The 13,090-nt window shown below is 39.4% G+C and overlaps 1 protein-coding gene across 1 annotated transcript in view; it reads right to left on the bottom strand.

Annotated features, from left to right (window-relative positions):
• ARHGAP10 (Rho GTPase activating protein 10) overlaps positions 1–13,090 on the bottom strand; it is a 342,299-nt gene that overhangs the window by 206,350 nt on the left and 122,859 nt on the right. Inside the window, exons 6-8 of the mRNA XM_007472009.1 lie at positions 10,225–10,335; positions 8,036–8,140; positions 163–292 (exon numbers count right to left, since the gene is read on the bottom strand). Coding sequence (XP_007472071.1) covers positions 163–292; positions 8,036–8,140; positions 10,225–10,335 — 346 coding nt within the window. The remainder of the gene's footprint in view (positions 1–162; positions 293–8,035; positions 8,141–10,224; positions 10,336–13,090) is intronic.

Raw genomic sequence — 13,090 nt, 5'->3', positions numbered from 1 at the left:
AGAGCAGGAATGTGTTTTCCCCCAAAAAATCCAACGTATGCCTTCCAGGATAGGAGAGAGCAAGAAAGCGGTAGGAATAATTACTCCAAAAGTATCAAACTACAATGAAAGCTTTAAAATAATTTTTAATTAGTTATTCATCACTGTTGGAGAGCCTCTTACTTTTTTCCTGTACATACAGGTAGCCTTCCGCTGTGAACTGACTCGCTCGTTTGTGGTCCTTGGGATTCTGTCTAATCTTGTTCATAAGCTCTTCCACTTCCGACCTTGTTCCTTCAAAACGATTCCGTGTCTGAAAAGGATTTAAAAAACACATACAAGTTTTAAGTTCCCACAGGAGATTTTTCATGTACGTTTTTAAGTCTCTGGATAACTATAACTAAATTTGTAGTGTTTTTGTACAGATTTCTCAAAATATACCCATCCTTTCCCATGTATCTCTTTGTTGAGATCATTGTGCAAAGAAAAAAAATTGGTGGTTAAGTAGTTAACAGAAATATAGAAACCAAGGTTACTAGCGTTTATTTACTTTTGAAGCTTTCTAACACCAAGAATAATTCTATTATTCAACATAAGAATTCCTGCCTGCAGGTCTCACAATATTACTAAATCTTACATTTAAAAAAATAGGTCATAAAATATCTATCTGGGAAGTCTTTCCTTTGCAACAATCAATCTGACTCATTACTATTATATCAGCAATATGTCTGAGAATTCAGAATCTGAAAAACTTGATTCTTCTTTGCAAACTAATAAATATCAGTGCCATTTTTTCCAGGTCATGGCAATTGCACTTGAAAATGATGTTTCTTCATAGAAGAAGGAAGTAGGGGGGAATCTCACTTACAAATAATGTCTTTGATATCTAAAAAGACAAATCACATTTCTGAAGCCCAGGAGACTTGGGATGACAATATCTCTGTCAAATGGCTAGAGTGAAAATGGACATGCAAGGTGAAGTGATGAAAGTACCCAGCCAAACCTGACGACTCAGCACCACCAAGTTGCTGGACATTTCTTCCATCTGCACTCAAAAATAATTGTATTAATACCGAAAAACTGCTGATGTGAAACTGTGGAAGAGCTAAGATGAAAAATTATTATTGAAATTCCTCCTCTCTCCTCCCTACAATGAAAGGGGTTACCAAGAGTTCTAAATGCAGAAAAATGATAGAATAGTACATTTTTTAGGGGGATGGAGAGTCTGATAAATGTACACTGTAAAGGGGAAACTTAACTGCACAGGCTTATTTCAAACACAAGCTGAGAGCTTTTTTTTTTTTAATTTGTTTATGTACTATAAGAACGTACTAGGGCTGCAAAGAGGGTGGGACTCATTTATTGATGGCCTTTTTCCTCTCCTGCCTTCCTGTTTCTCATGTCTCTGGGATTTCTTGTCCCCATCTTAATACTGATTATACCCTAATTTTATTCACCTGCTTTGTCACTTTACTGAGATTCTCTGCAACACTCACTTCTTTCTATCTCTGTGTATCTAATATTTATGCATACATACACACACATATACACACATGTGCATGTCATATATGTATAGATGCTATTGCGTGCATGCACGCGCGCGCGCACGCGCACACACACACACACACACACACACACAATTAACTTAATGAGTTGTATCCCAAATTCTCATTATTTAAGTTAATGCTCAAATTGTCCTAGATTTGACCAGCAGAGGCCCCTTCTAGCTGGCTCCTGTTTCTCTTGACATACCCACTTAATTCTCTGAGTAACCCCTTACCCTCTGGTCCAAAAAGGTATCCCAGGTTTACCTTATACTTTTTCTGTCCCAGTCCTAGAATCAGCCATTTCTCCAAAGGAGTCATTGTTCCTTACAGGGGAGGGTAGTATTTTTTTTTTTTACTGGAGTATAATTGCTTTACAATGGTGTGTTAGTTTCTGCTGTACAACGAAGTGCATCAGCTGTACATATACATATATCCCCATATCCCCTCCCTCTTGGACCTCCCTCCCCCACCCCATCCCACCCATCTAGGTCATCATAGGGCACCGAGCTGAGCTCCCTGTGCTATACAGCAGGTGCCCACTGGCTATCTATTTTATACCTGGTATTTATGTCAATCCCAATCTCCCAATTCATCCCACCTGTTCTCTATGTCTGTGTTTCTATTCCTACCCTGCAAATAGGTTCATCTGTACCATTTTTCTAGATTCCACATATATGAGTTAATATACGACATTTGTTTTTCTCTTTCTGACTTATTTCACTCTGGTAGTATTTAGAAACCAAGATCTAGGGACAGTGTGCTCACAGCTAAGGGGGTGCTATTGCTTCTAGGTCTTCCTGGAAGACAGAGTGAGAAAATGCATGTATATATATATATATATATATATATATATATATATGTGTGTGTGTGTGTGTGTGTGTGTGTGTGAGTACATTTATATATATACACATTTATATGTACATATACATATCACAACTTCTGTACCTATCTATCTTAAAACCCATGAGTTCATACCATTACACTTAATTCCAATCCAGTACTGCAGGTTTCTTTCTAGCCCACCCACATTTCTTTTCAGACAGTAAAAAACCTGGCTCCCGTTATTCTCAACAGATTTACTTATTTGCTCAATTAAAGTATCTGCTCAATGTAACCAGTCTCCCAAATATGCCAGCCACCTCCTCTGTACATGCTGCCTCTGCACCTCCTCTGTACGTACTGCCTCTGCACCTTCCCACCCCCACTTTCACTGCCACAGACACCTCCACGCGGTACACCCTGCCCCCACTGCCGTCATTCCTCAGATGTGACTCTGCACCGGGAAGGGAAAGGAAAGTTCAGCTGCATTTTTTTAATGTATCATTTTAGGCAAATTACAAATGAGGGTGAAAATTACATTTCTCAAAATTTGAGCACAAATAATAAAGTGGCTGGAACCTAGCAATTTCCAATTCTAATTTCTGGCTGAATGGGAAGATATCATCAAATAATAATAATGTTAGACCTTAAGTGTTACCATAGGTCACATGAGAGTGTTTACACTGTGAATGACATGACTGAGAGCAGTTTACGGTGCTTTTAATCCTCACAATAATCTACGAGATAGCCTAGCGTTTTCCAATGCTTATAAAACAACATTGCTGTACTTCCTTTCCTTGCATGCTTTGATAAATAAACAAATTTCCAAACCAATGAGTCTTAAGTCTTATAAATTAAATATTTCATTACATCACCTTCTGGGGGGAAGAGAATGTGGAGACTAAGCTGGAATTCGGACACATCTGAGTACTTTACAAAACTGGCAGGTCAGGCTTAGCACATGTTCACACCCATATTTAAGGAGGAAAGAAAGAGGGGGGAGAGGATGCACTGTTCACACTAAGTTTTACCCAGAAACAAAGCTTCACAGGCAGATGGCAAAGGCTAATTCCAAGTACAGATTGCCATTTTTCATTTTAAGTTTTCCCATCATGGCCCCATGACCTCATTCAGGGAGCAAAAGGATAATTAAAAATATAAAGAGGGTTTCCCGAAGCAGCTGTACAACATCAGGGGGTGGGCCCCCTGCAGCCTGCTTTAGTAACCTCCCAAAATAATAAAACAGAAAAGAAGGGGTAGGGTGCTAACACACACCTCTCACTACAATCCTCAAACATCTCAAGTGCCCTATGAATGGGGAGGCGACAGAGTAAGGAATGGAGTGCAGTGGATGCCAGGTCAACAGGTGATCAAGTCTAAAAACACCCGAAGGACACCTTCCATGGGAGTGAGGGGAACGCAGGTTAGAACTGTTGAGAGGTAGACGCGAGCTGAGGTTTACCATCAGTACCTAAATCTGAGATCTTACCATTAAAGGGACTCCCATGTTACCCAGAAATTGTTAAGGTCCAGGGAAGCCAAACAGCCATGTCAGGATGTTCCCCAGCTCCTATATTTACTGACCCCAGATACACCACGAGTGAACCCATTTCTACACCAACACTAAATCTGAAAGCAACTGCCTTGGGCCCCTGAAATGCCTGCCCAAGTTCCAGTGCTGCCCTGGCCTTAAAGCAGTATGACACCAGCAAGATTTTTCCTCATTGTCCTCATCTGTGAAGAAGGAATAAAAAAATCTACATCATAGGACACCTTTGAAGACTAAATGTGTACAATCCAAAGAAAAGCACGTAGGTAACACCTGGCACATGGTAACAAAATAAATGTAAGTGGCATTATTATTATTTTAATTGCAATTAAGTCACTGAAAAGTGACAATTATTCCCTAACAAAGGAAAAAAGAGAATCTTCAATATCAAACTAAAATTTTATCTGAATGAAAGAGAAAGTACATTTTTAAAATTTTTGGGGGGGTGGTTATAAAAGCTAATTCACAACATTATAAAATAGAGAGGGGGACAGCACAAACAGCCCTGCCTGGAGGCAAAAAGAGGCAGTATAAACAAGATTAAAAAGTGACCAGAAACTCATCTCTCAGAAACAATCATGTTCATATTTTTACACAGTCACTTCCAATCTTTTTTTTTCCCCCTCTGGTAAACATAGTTTATCACTTTAGTGTTCTACTTTGCTCACAAAACTGTAACAAAATTATCTGTGCATATCCTTAAATTATTCTTCCCCATTCTTAGTATCTTCTGGGTACTCCTTCAGAATCCCTAAAATTTCTTAGGATTCTACTTCTTCCTGAGAAGAACTCTATTCTAGTCTCCTTTGGGGATAGAGATCACAAAAATTTTAAATTAGGTTTTTTTAATATCCTTTAATTTTGATGAAATGTACATTCTTCTGCAAAGTCTATTTTTTAAAAACCAACTTGCTCTTTTTTGCTGTCCATTAATTACTCTAGATTATGGAAAATGGAAAAAGACTGAATCTCTCTCAAAAAAAAAAAGGTCTAACCATTTTTACAACAGAAAAGGTGAAACCAGTTGAGTGAAAATAGGTTACTTTCACTTTTAAATAACTTTTACCTTTTTTCTGATTATAAAATGGTTTTTGTCATTTTTTGCTATAGTAAAATACCTAAAACTTGACCAAAATTATCTCTACCATTATAGGGCACAGACAGTTCACTCCAAGATTTGGTTTCAACATTTCGGTATGTTTCTTTCAATACATAAATACGCAGAGCATAAAAAGTAACACACAGAAGTCAAACAGAGAAAGACAAATACCACGTGATATCGCTTATACGTGGAATCTAAAAAAATAATACAAATGAACTTATTTACAAAGTAGAAATAGACTCACAGACGTAGAAGATGGACTTATGGTTACCAAAGGGGAGAGGGGTGGGGAGGGAGAAATTAGGAGTTTGGGATTAACATATATACACTACTATATATAAAATAGATAAACTACAAGGACCTACTGTGTAGCACAGGGAACGCCACTCAAAATCTTATAATAACCTATAACGGAAAAGAATCTGAAAAAGGATATATCCATATGTATGTATAACTGAATCACTTTGCTGTACACTTGAGACTAACAACATTGTAAATCAACTATACTTCAATTTAAGAAAAAAAGTAACACACAGCTGGGATTTTTGTAATACGTAGTTTTATGCAGCCAACACTTTCCCTTCGATATGCTAAAAGCTGACATCCTCAGGGAATGAGAGAAATGGCCAAGAAAGTAGTAAATTACAGCAATACTGAGATATAGCAGGTGAGGTAGAATTGAGTGGCATGTGTTTCAAAGGTTCTGGTATTTCTGAAGGGCAAAGACTGAGCTAGAAGCAAAAGTAAAGAGCACAGGCGACTTCCGGAGCAGGTGTCCTCAACACTGAAGGTGAGGCGGAAGGCAGAGCCTCTACCTGCAGAGCTGCACGAGCAGCCTCAGAAAGAGCCAGAACAAAAGGCACAGAGGTGGAGGACCCCAGGCAACTTCCTGATGACAATTCTGAAGCTCCAGAGGACACAGGAAAAGATTTTCTTTCCAGTAGTTTGTTCTTCGCCCAGTTCTTCATGGGAAATGCCAAGTTACCAAGTATGTGTGTTAGGTTCTTAATAGACTAAGTTAGATCCCATTGACCAGCTGACCCATTTCAAATGATAGGCTGTCTTCAAGTGTTGCTTACAGTAGTTCATGCCTGAGTAGTGCTCACTCCCATTTAAATCTTGAATCTCGCTGAAATTATTTTGGTGTATTTAAGGTAACTATAGGCCCCTGACCCCAGGGTGGGTGTGATAAATGAACTTCCACATAAGCCAGCTGTGCGTGGACAGTTTCTCTGGAGCCCCCAGGAGACGCTGATGTGTCCCCAGACCCTGAGGCCCGGCTGGCTTCACGGGCAGGTGGCCCATGCCGTCACCCACAGCCCTGCGCTCAGAAGGTCGCGCACTTGATCTAATGCTCTGCCGTCACTGCCTTGAAATTCGTCATTTTTGAATAAGGGACCCTGCCTCCTCATTTTACACAAATTATGGATCAGTTATGCCTGAAGGTTCTCATCCAGGCCAGCCCTGCCCTTGACAGATGAGGTACAGACACAAGTTATACAGTTAGTGGAGGGGGGAACAAAAAATCAGGATTATAACCTAATCTTCTAAACTAACTATGTAATGTTCTTTTTACAAACGCTGTGTTCTACTGTCTACGGAAGTATTCTGATACATCACAGCATCATTAGACTAAATGTTCTACTACCTACAGAGACACTTTTGAAGTTAGGACTAGTCTACATATATACGCTTTGACATATTTTTAAATTATGTTACCTTATATCACTGATCTTGGAGGGTGTAGGGAGGACTCTACTCTTTTAGTCATTTAACTGAACAGAGTGTAGAATCTTCAAATACAAATTGACGCATAAATTACAAAACACAATAGATTTCGTTACCTACATTCCCAAATGTAGGGAACTATACCAAAATAACTTAGAAACAAAATCTACACAAAAACCATTAGTCCTCAATTTCTAAGATTATAAGAGGTTGAAGGTCAGGTAGCAAACAGCACAGAGATCCCTAACCTTCTCCTTATATGTCTTTCAGGATGGGCTGCGAGTCTGTCCCAAAACTCACTCACTGTTTTTAACAAGGTTTGAAATTACACTAAACATAACTTGAATAGCTTTTCAATGAGGACACTTCCAAAATCAACAGAAGTGTTGAAAGGAAAAACATCTACCACCTTCTGATCAAAATCACATACATTATACTGTTTAATAGTTCTCAAAAAACCTCTTTATCCAAGACCTAACAGAAACCATACATCTTCCAGGAAAACAATAAAGGGCCAACAGCAACTGTGAACACCAATACAGTAGTGAATAGGCAGGCACAAGACACAGGAAAGAAATTCCACTGGAACTGTTAGCCTATCTGGGAATAAATATCAAATAAGACATACAAGTAACAGAAGAAATTTAAATTAGAATTGAAATGCCTTAAATTTAAAATGGAGGACTGTTTTGTCTGTTTCATACAGAGCGGACTTAGACTTACACAACAGAGGTTATCCTTAGAACTGCCTCACAAAGTGCAGAATAACTATGTCACACTGCCACATGACTTGTTTCAAAGTTGCTAAGAGAGTAGATAGTCAAAGTTATCATAACAAGGAAAAAAAATTTTCAACTACACGAAGCGATAGATGTTAACTTATGCGGAAATCATCTTGCAATATAATAAGTTAAGTCATTAAGCTGTAACCCTTAAACTTACACAGTGTTGTGTGTCAATTATATCTCAATAATACTGGAAAAATAAAAAATAAGGCAAATTATGTGAAATTCTGATTGTAAAAACATACTTCATGACTTTTCTTAAAATAAGGGAAGAAAAATAAATTATAGGAAATGAATTCTTAAAAAAAAAAAAAAAAAACATAGCCGCCTGCAGCAGAATTCGGAGCCTCCCTTAGCTGGAGAACAGTTTGTTACACCAAGAACTGACCAGAAGGTGGCAACGTAGCCTCAGTTTCTCGGTACCAACAGATCAGCCTGGTCTTGGTTTAAGGCTTTTCATACACCAAAGAAATCAAAACTACACCTCTCAAACATCTTTTTTAGGAGAAAGCTTCCGTTTTCTTACATTCTGAATGTTGATCTGTAGTTCCATTTTGTAGTGATTGAAGTCTTTGGCAAGTTCATGGCCTTGATGATAGAAAGTAAACATTCCCTGAAAAAATGACAGCATCTAAAACAAAGGAGAAAAGGCGACATTAGCACCCAAAAAATCTCAGTGAGAAAAAAAAATTTAAAAGCCACGTATTTTGCCTCATCTCATTATGATTCTATCGAAGTACAATCATTAAAAGGAAGTCACTAGAATTCAACTAAACCTAACTGCATGTTATTCATTAATTGGTCCCTATAAAAAAAATAAAAGGATCTGTGATTTTTTCCTTAAATATCAGAGCCATTAGACAGCTTTTACAGTATGCTGTATAGGAGAAATGGAATTCCACATCACCCATTTGTCCTTTTGAGTCAAGAGAATCCCTATATTCATTTATAACTGAAACCTTATCACTATAGGTCGATAGAACCTATAAGCAAAGTGAAATACAGATCAAAGAGCTAAAAGCTCTTCTGAAGGGCATCCAGCGCAGAGTTACCTCTCTGTTTTGTTGACAAGGATGCTCAGTGACTGGAGCAGAGAGGGGCAGAGGCAGGGCAGTAATTAAGCCCTGAGTTTCCTACAAACTCTCCACATGCCCCTCTTGATCAGAGGGTACTGCTTCTCCCCCACATGTGAGAAAATCTAGAGTAAGAGTGATTTCGGGTGAGGGTTAAGGAAATCCTGAGATCCACTGTCTTCAGAATGTCACGCCGCGTAATGGTAAGGAATCTGGGACTCTGACAAGTGGCCAGCAAGGGTCAATTCCCAACTGGGGCAAATTACTGAAGTTTCTCTACTTCAATTTCTACATTTGCTAAGTGGGATAATTAAAATGTCTCCTCAGTAGGGTACTGTGTGGAATACATGCATGATCACAGAAGAGTACTTAGAACAACAACCCGAACAATGACTGAGCACTGTAAATGCTCAGTAAATAAAATGTAGGCCATTATTATGATTTCACATAAAAAGAAAGCTTTAAGGAGGTTTTCTCTAATTATTTAATTTAAGGTAATTCAATTACTCCACTGGACCATAGCTTCCACGAATGCTTATTTTTAATGAATCATTAGTTGTTTGTTTTTTGGTTTGTTGCTCAACATCACACACAGTGGGTAAATTGTATGGCATGTGAATTATATCTCAATAAAGCTGTTTTTTAAAATCACATGCAATATAGTCTATGTTAAAATTAAAGTGAATCTTGACTATCATGAATCTCAGTGTACCTCTGGTTTTTTTTGCTAAAATCCACAGTATAAAATACCCTTTATATTTTGATTCAAAAGATACATATATTCGTAGATATGTTAACATATAAGCAACTGAAGCTCTCAGAGCGCATCTATATAAAGCACAAAAAAAAAAAAATCATGTGTTTCTAAAATAAGTATAAAGAAATGTCAGAGGGCTTCCCTGGTGATGCAGTGGTTGAGAGTCCGCCTGCCGATGCAGGGGACACGGGTTCGTGCCCCGGTCTGGGAAGATCCCACATGCCGCGGAGCGGCTGGGCCTGTGAGCCATGGCCGCTGGGCCTGCGCGTCCAGAGCCTGCGCTCCGCAACGGAAGAGGCCACAACAGTGAGAGGCCCGCGTAACGCAAAAAAAAAAAAAAAAAAAAAAAGAAATGTCAGAGTAACTCACAAAATAGTTTCAAATGTTCCACACACTGGTTCTTAACTTAGGTTGCATAAGCATTGTGAATTGTATTAGAAATAGTTGGTTACCAATAATTGCTGAAAGTACCAAGGTTTGGATGGATGCACTTGCTTTAGAACGAACTTGAATAAAGATTATCCCATAAATATCCCACGCTCACTCACATTCCAATATAATTTCTTTCATGGGGACCTTTTTTTTTTTTAAGGGTGGAGTTACAGCTAGGACGGCAGAAATTGTACCTGATTGCAGAGTCCTTGAGACCATATAGCAAAAGGAATAATTCTCATTACACATTGCTGTGCAAATAAGGCCCAGAACCACTATTTAGAAGTGATTCTTTGACTTCATAGCTCTGGGTGCACTGTGTACAATTTACGACGTCCTGCTTCATGTTTATGCACCACAGCCTCTAGCAACCATAAATTAGATCTTCAAAGAAACACATTCCTATTATATCACGAAATTCGACTAGCAGAGCAACTTGCTATTTGTACTTACGGGTTCCACAAACTCAAACTTCTTCCTCTCTTGGATTTCCTGAAGCTTACACACATATTCAAGAGACAGTTCGTAAAAGTGTTGCCGGGTCTGTTCCACTTGGATATCTGCCTATGTTAAAATAATGGAGGCCAGTCAAATTAGAGATGGTTCGGAGTGAAACTCTTTGCCCGAGGTCTGCAAAACTACAGTCCATGGGCCAAGTATAGCCTGCTGCCTGTTATTCTAAACGAAGCTATGCTGGACCAGCGCCAGGACTACTCCTTTATGCATCTTCTATGTAGACTTGCGGCTACAACAGCTGACTTGAGTGGCCGCAACAGGGACCTCGTGATCTTCAAAAGTCTAAAATATTTACTAACTGACTCTCTGCAGAAATAGTTTGCAAACCCCTGCTCTCTGTGATGAGACTGACCCCGAAGGGCAGAAGATCAAAGAGTAAAAGGCACTTCATGAAAAACCTACCCAACCACAACTGACACCCAAGGTGGAACCGCACATGTAGAACCCAAATTACAGAAACATTATTTCCATTAACAAATCTAAGAATTAAGTGGCCTGGGAAGGAGGGCTGAGCAAATTCCCGTCGCCACAGCTCTCAGGAGTGAGGGCAGCAGGTGAGGAAGTGGCGGCACCATCTCAAGAACTTGGCTTTTGCAGAGAGGCCTGGGCTGGAAGCCCATCTGCAGGCAGTCACTCTCCTAAGTCCTCACCATGTCCTTTCCCCGGGGAGGGAACAGGCACCAGATGGTCAGGAGACTATTCCAAAGAAAGGTTCCAGCTTCTCTTGTCTAACTAGAAGGGAATTGAGAGAGGGGATGGCTCCACAGAGGAACAGTAGTGAAACCTCTGGTCCTCAGAACTTTTCTTACAAGGCATCTTGTATTTCCTAACTCAGCGAATTTTATGTCCGGAAGTATTTATCTGGACATTTCTCCAAAGAGGCCATATCTAACCACAGAGAAAGATGCTGAACATCACTTGTCATCAGGGAAATAGAAATCAAAAGCACAAGGTACCACTTCACACTTATCAAAAACAAAAAACAAACAAAAAATATCAGAAAATAATCCAAAAAACCCTATCTCCCCCCACCAAAATAAAAAAAAAAAAAACAGAAAAATAACAAGTATTGGTGAAGATGTGGAGAAACTGGAACTTTGTGCACTGCTGGTGGGAATGTAAAATGATGCAGCTGCTATGGAAAACAGTATGGCAGTTCTCTAAAAAAAAAAAATTAAAAATAGAATGACCATATGATCCTGCAATTCCATTTCTGGGTATATACTCACAAGAACTGCAAGCAGGGACTCAAAGAGATTTTTGCACACACACACTCAAAGCAGCATTATTCACAACAGCTAAAGGGTAGAAGCAACCAAAGTGCCCACCGACAGGTGAAGGCATAAACAAAACGTGGTCTACAAAGATAATGGGATATTATTCAGCCACAGAATGCAAGGAAATTCTGGCACCTGCAACAACATCCATGAACCCTGATAACATTATGCTAAGTGAAATGAGCCAGTCACAAAAGGACAGATGCTGTATGATTTATCTTATATAAGGTAGCTGGAACAGTGAAATTCACAGAGACAGGAAGTAGGATGGTGGTCGTTGGGGAGCTGGGAGCACAAGGGGGCTGGGGAGTTAGTGTTTAATGGGCACAGAGTTTCAGTATCTCAAGTTGAAAGGGCTCTGGAGCTGGAATGTGGTGGTTATTGACAACAGTGTGACTGTGCTTAATGACACTGAATCAACTGCATGCCTGAACTTGGTTAAAATCATGCTTTGTTGTGTATATTTTACCACCACAAAAAGTTTTTAATTTGGGAGAAAAAAAGTATTTATCTAACAGGTGATAATTGTTTTGGCATCATATCCTTTTTTAATTAAAGTAATGTTTAACTATAATAAGAGTGTTTGTTACTAAGCCAAAATGAGAATTTCTACCTAACACTCATAAAAATCATGTTTTTTTATGCCTCTAATATCCAGACATGGAGAGTTCAGCCACTAGCAGTTAAGAGACACAACTCTCAGGAAAAACAATGTGAGTGTGTTGCGTATTTAATAAAATGGAGATAGGGGAGGCTAAGGGTGGATTTTTCATGTTATTGTTACTGGGAAATGTCCTTCAAGAAAATGATACCAGGGTCAGATTTACCAAGGTGGTGTTTTAATTTAATTTTAGTGGATTCTCTTGCCTGGCTGTGCTACTGCAATTACCCCAGCATGGCAGGTCAGCTTCTATCCACAGCTTCCTAATGTTCTGGGTGTTCAGAACCACTGTGCCAGGTGCAACGTGATCAATCACAAGAATCCCTGGGACTGCCCGTTAACCCATAATTTACAACAATGCCACAGACATCCAGATTATACCTAGCAGCACCGTCCTTTAGCCTGACTCAGTCTAAAAGGCAATCACTATATATGTGATGTAAGAAAAAGTGTATGTGGTCTTTGTCTCAGGCACCTGGCACAAATCTCCTAAAACCCTTGGAATTTCCTGAGCGAGAGAAGTGTCTCTAGTCATTTGTAAGGAGCCCCTTTTGAGAGCACTTGAGTTTATGCTAATGAGGTGACTTAGGGTAAGGGCCCAAGATAGCACTAATTAGAGGGGTGGAACTTTCGGCTCTACCCACCTATTTCTGGGAAGAGAGGAACACTATAAATTAAGTTCTATAACAACTCTTGAACAAGAGCTCATGAGCTTCCAGGCTGGTAATGTAAAAAATTAATAAACGGAAAACTCACCAGAAGGGGGAGCTCACATGGCTTCAGACCATCGCAGAGCCCAACAAGAAGAAAGACCACTCTTCTTTCCTGGCTAGGACCCAGCCCAAGAAAAGCCAGGGACTCTTTA

This window comes from Lipotes vexillifer, unplaced genomic scaffold (assembly GCF_000442215.2).
Source record: "Lipotes vexillifer unplaced genomic scaffold, Lipotes_vexillifer_v1.1 scaffold269, whole genome shotgun sequence".
NCBI classification, from domain to species: domain Eukaryota; kingdom Metazoa; phylum Chordata; class Mammalia; order Artiodactyla; family Lipotidae; genus Lipotes; species Lipotes vexillifer.
This window is presented reverse-complemented; position numbering and strand designations above follow the sequence as displayed.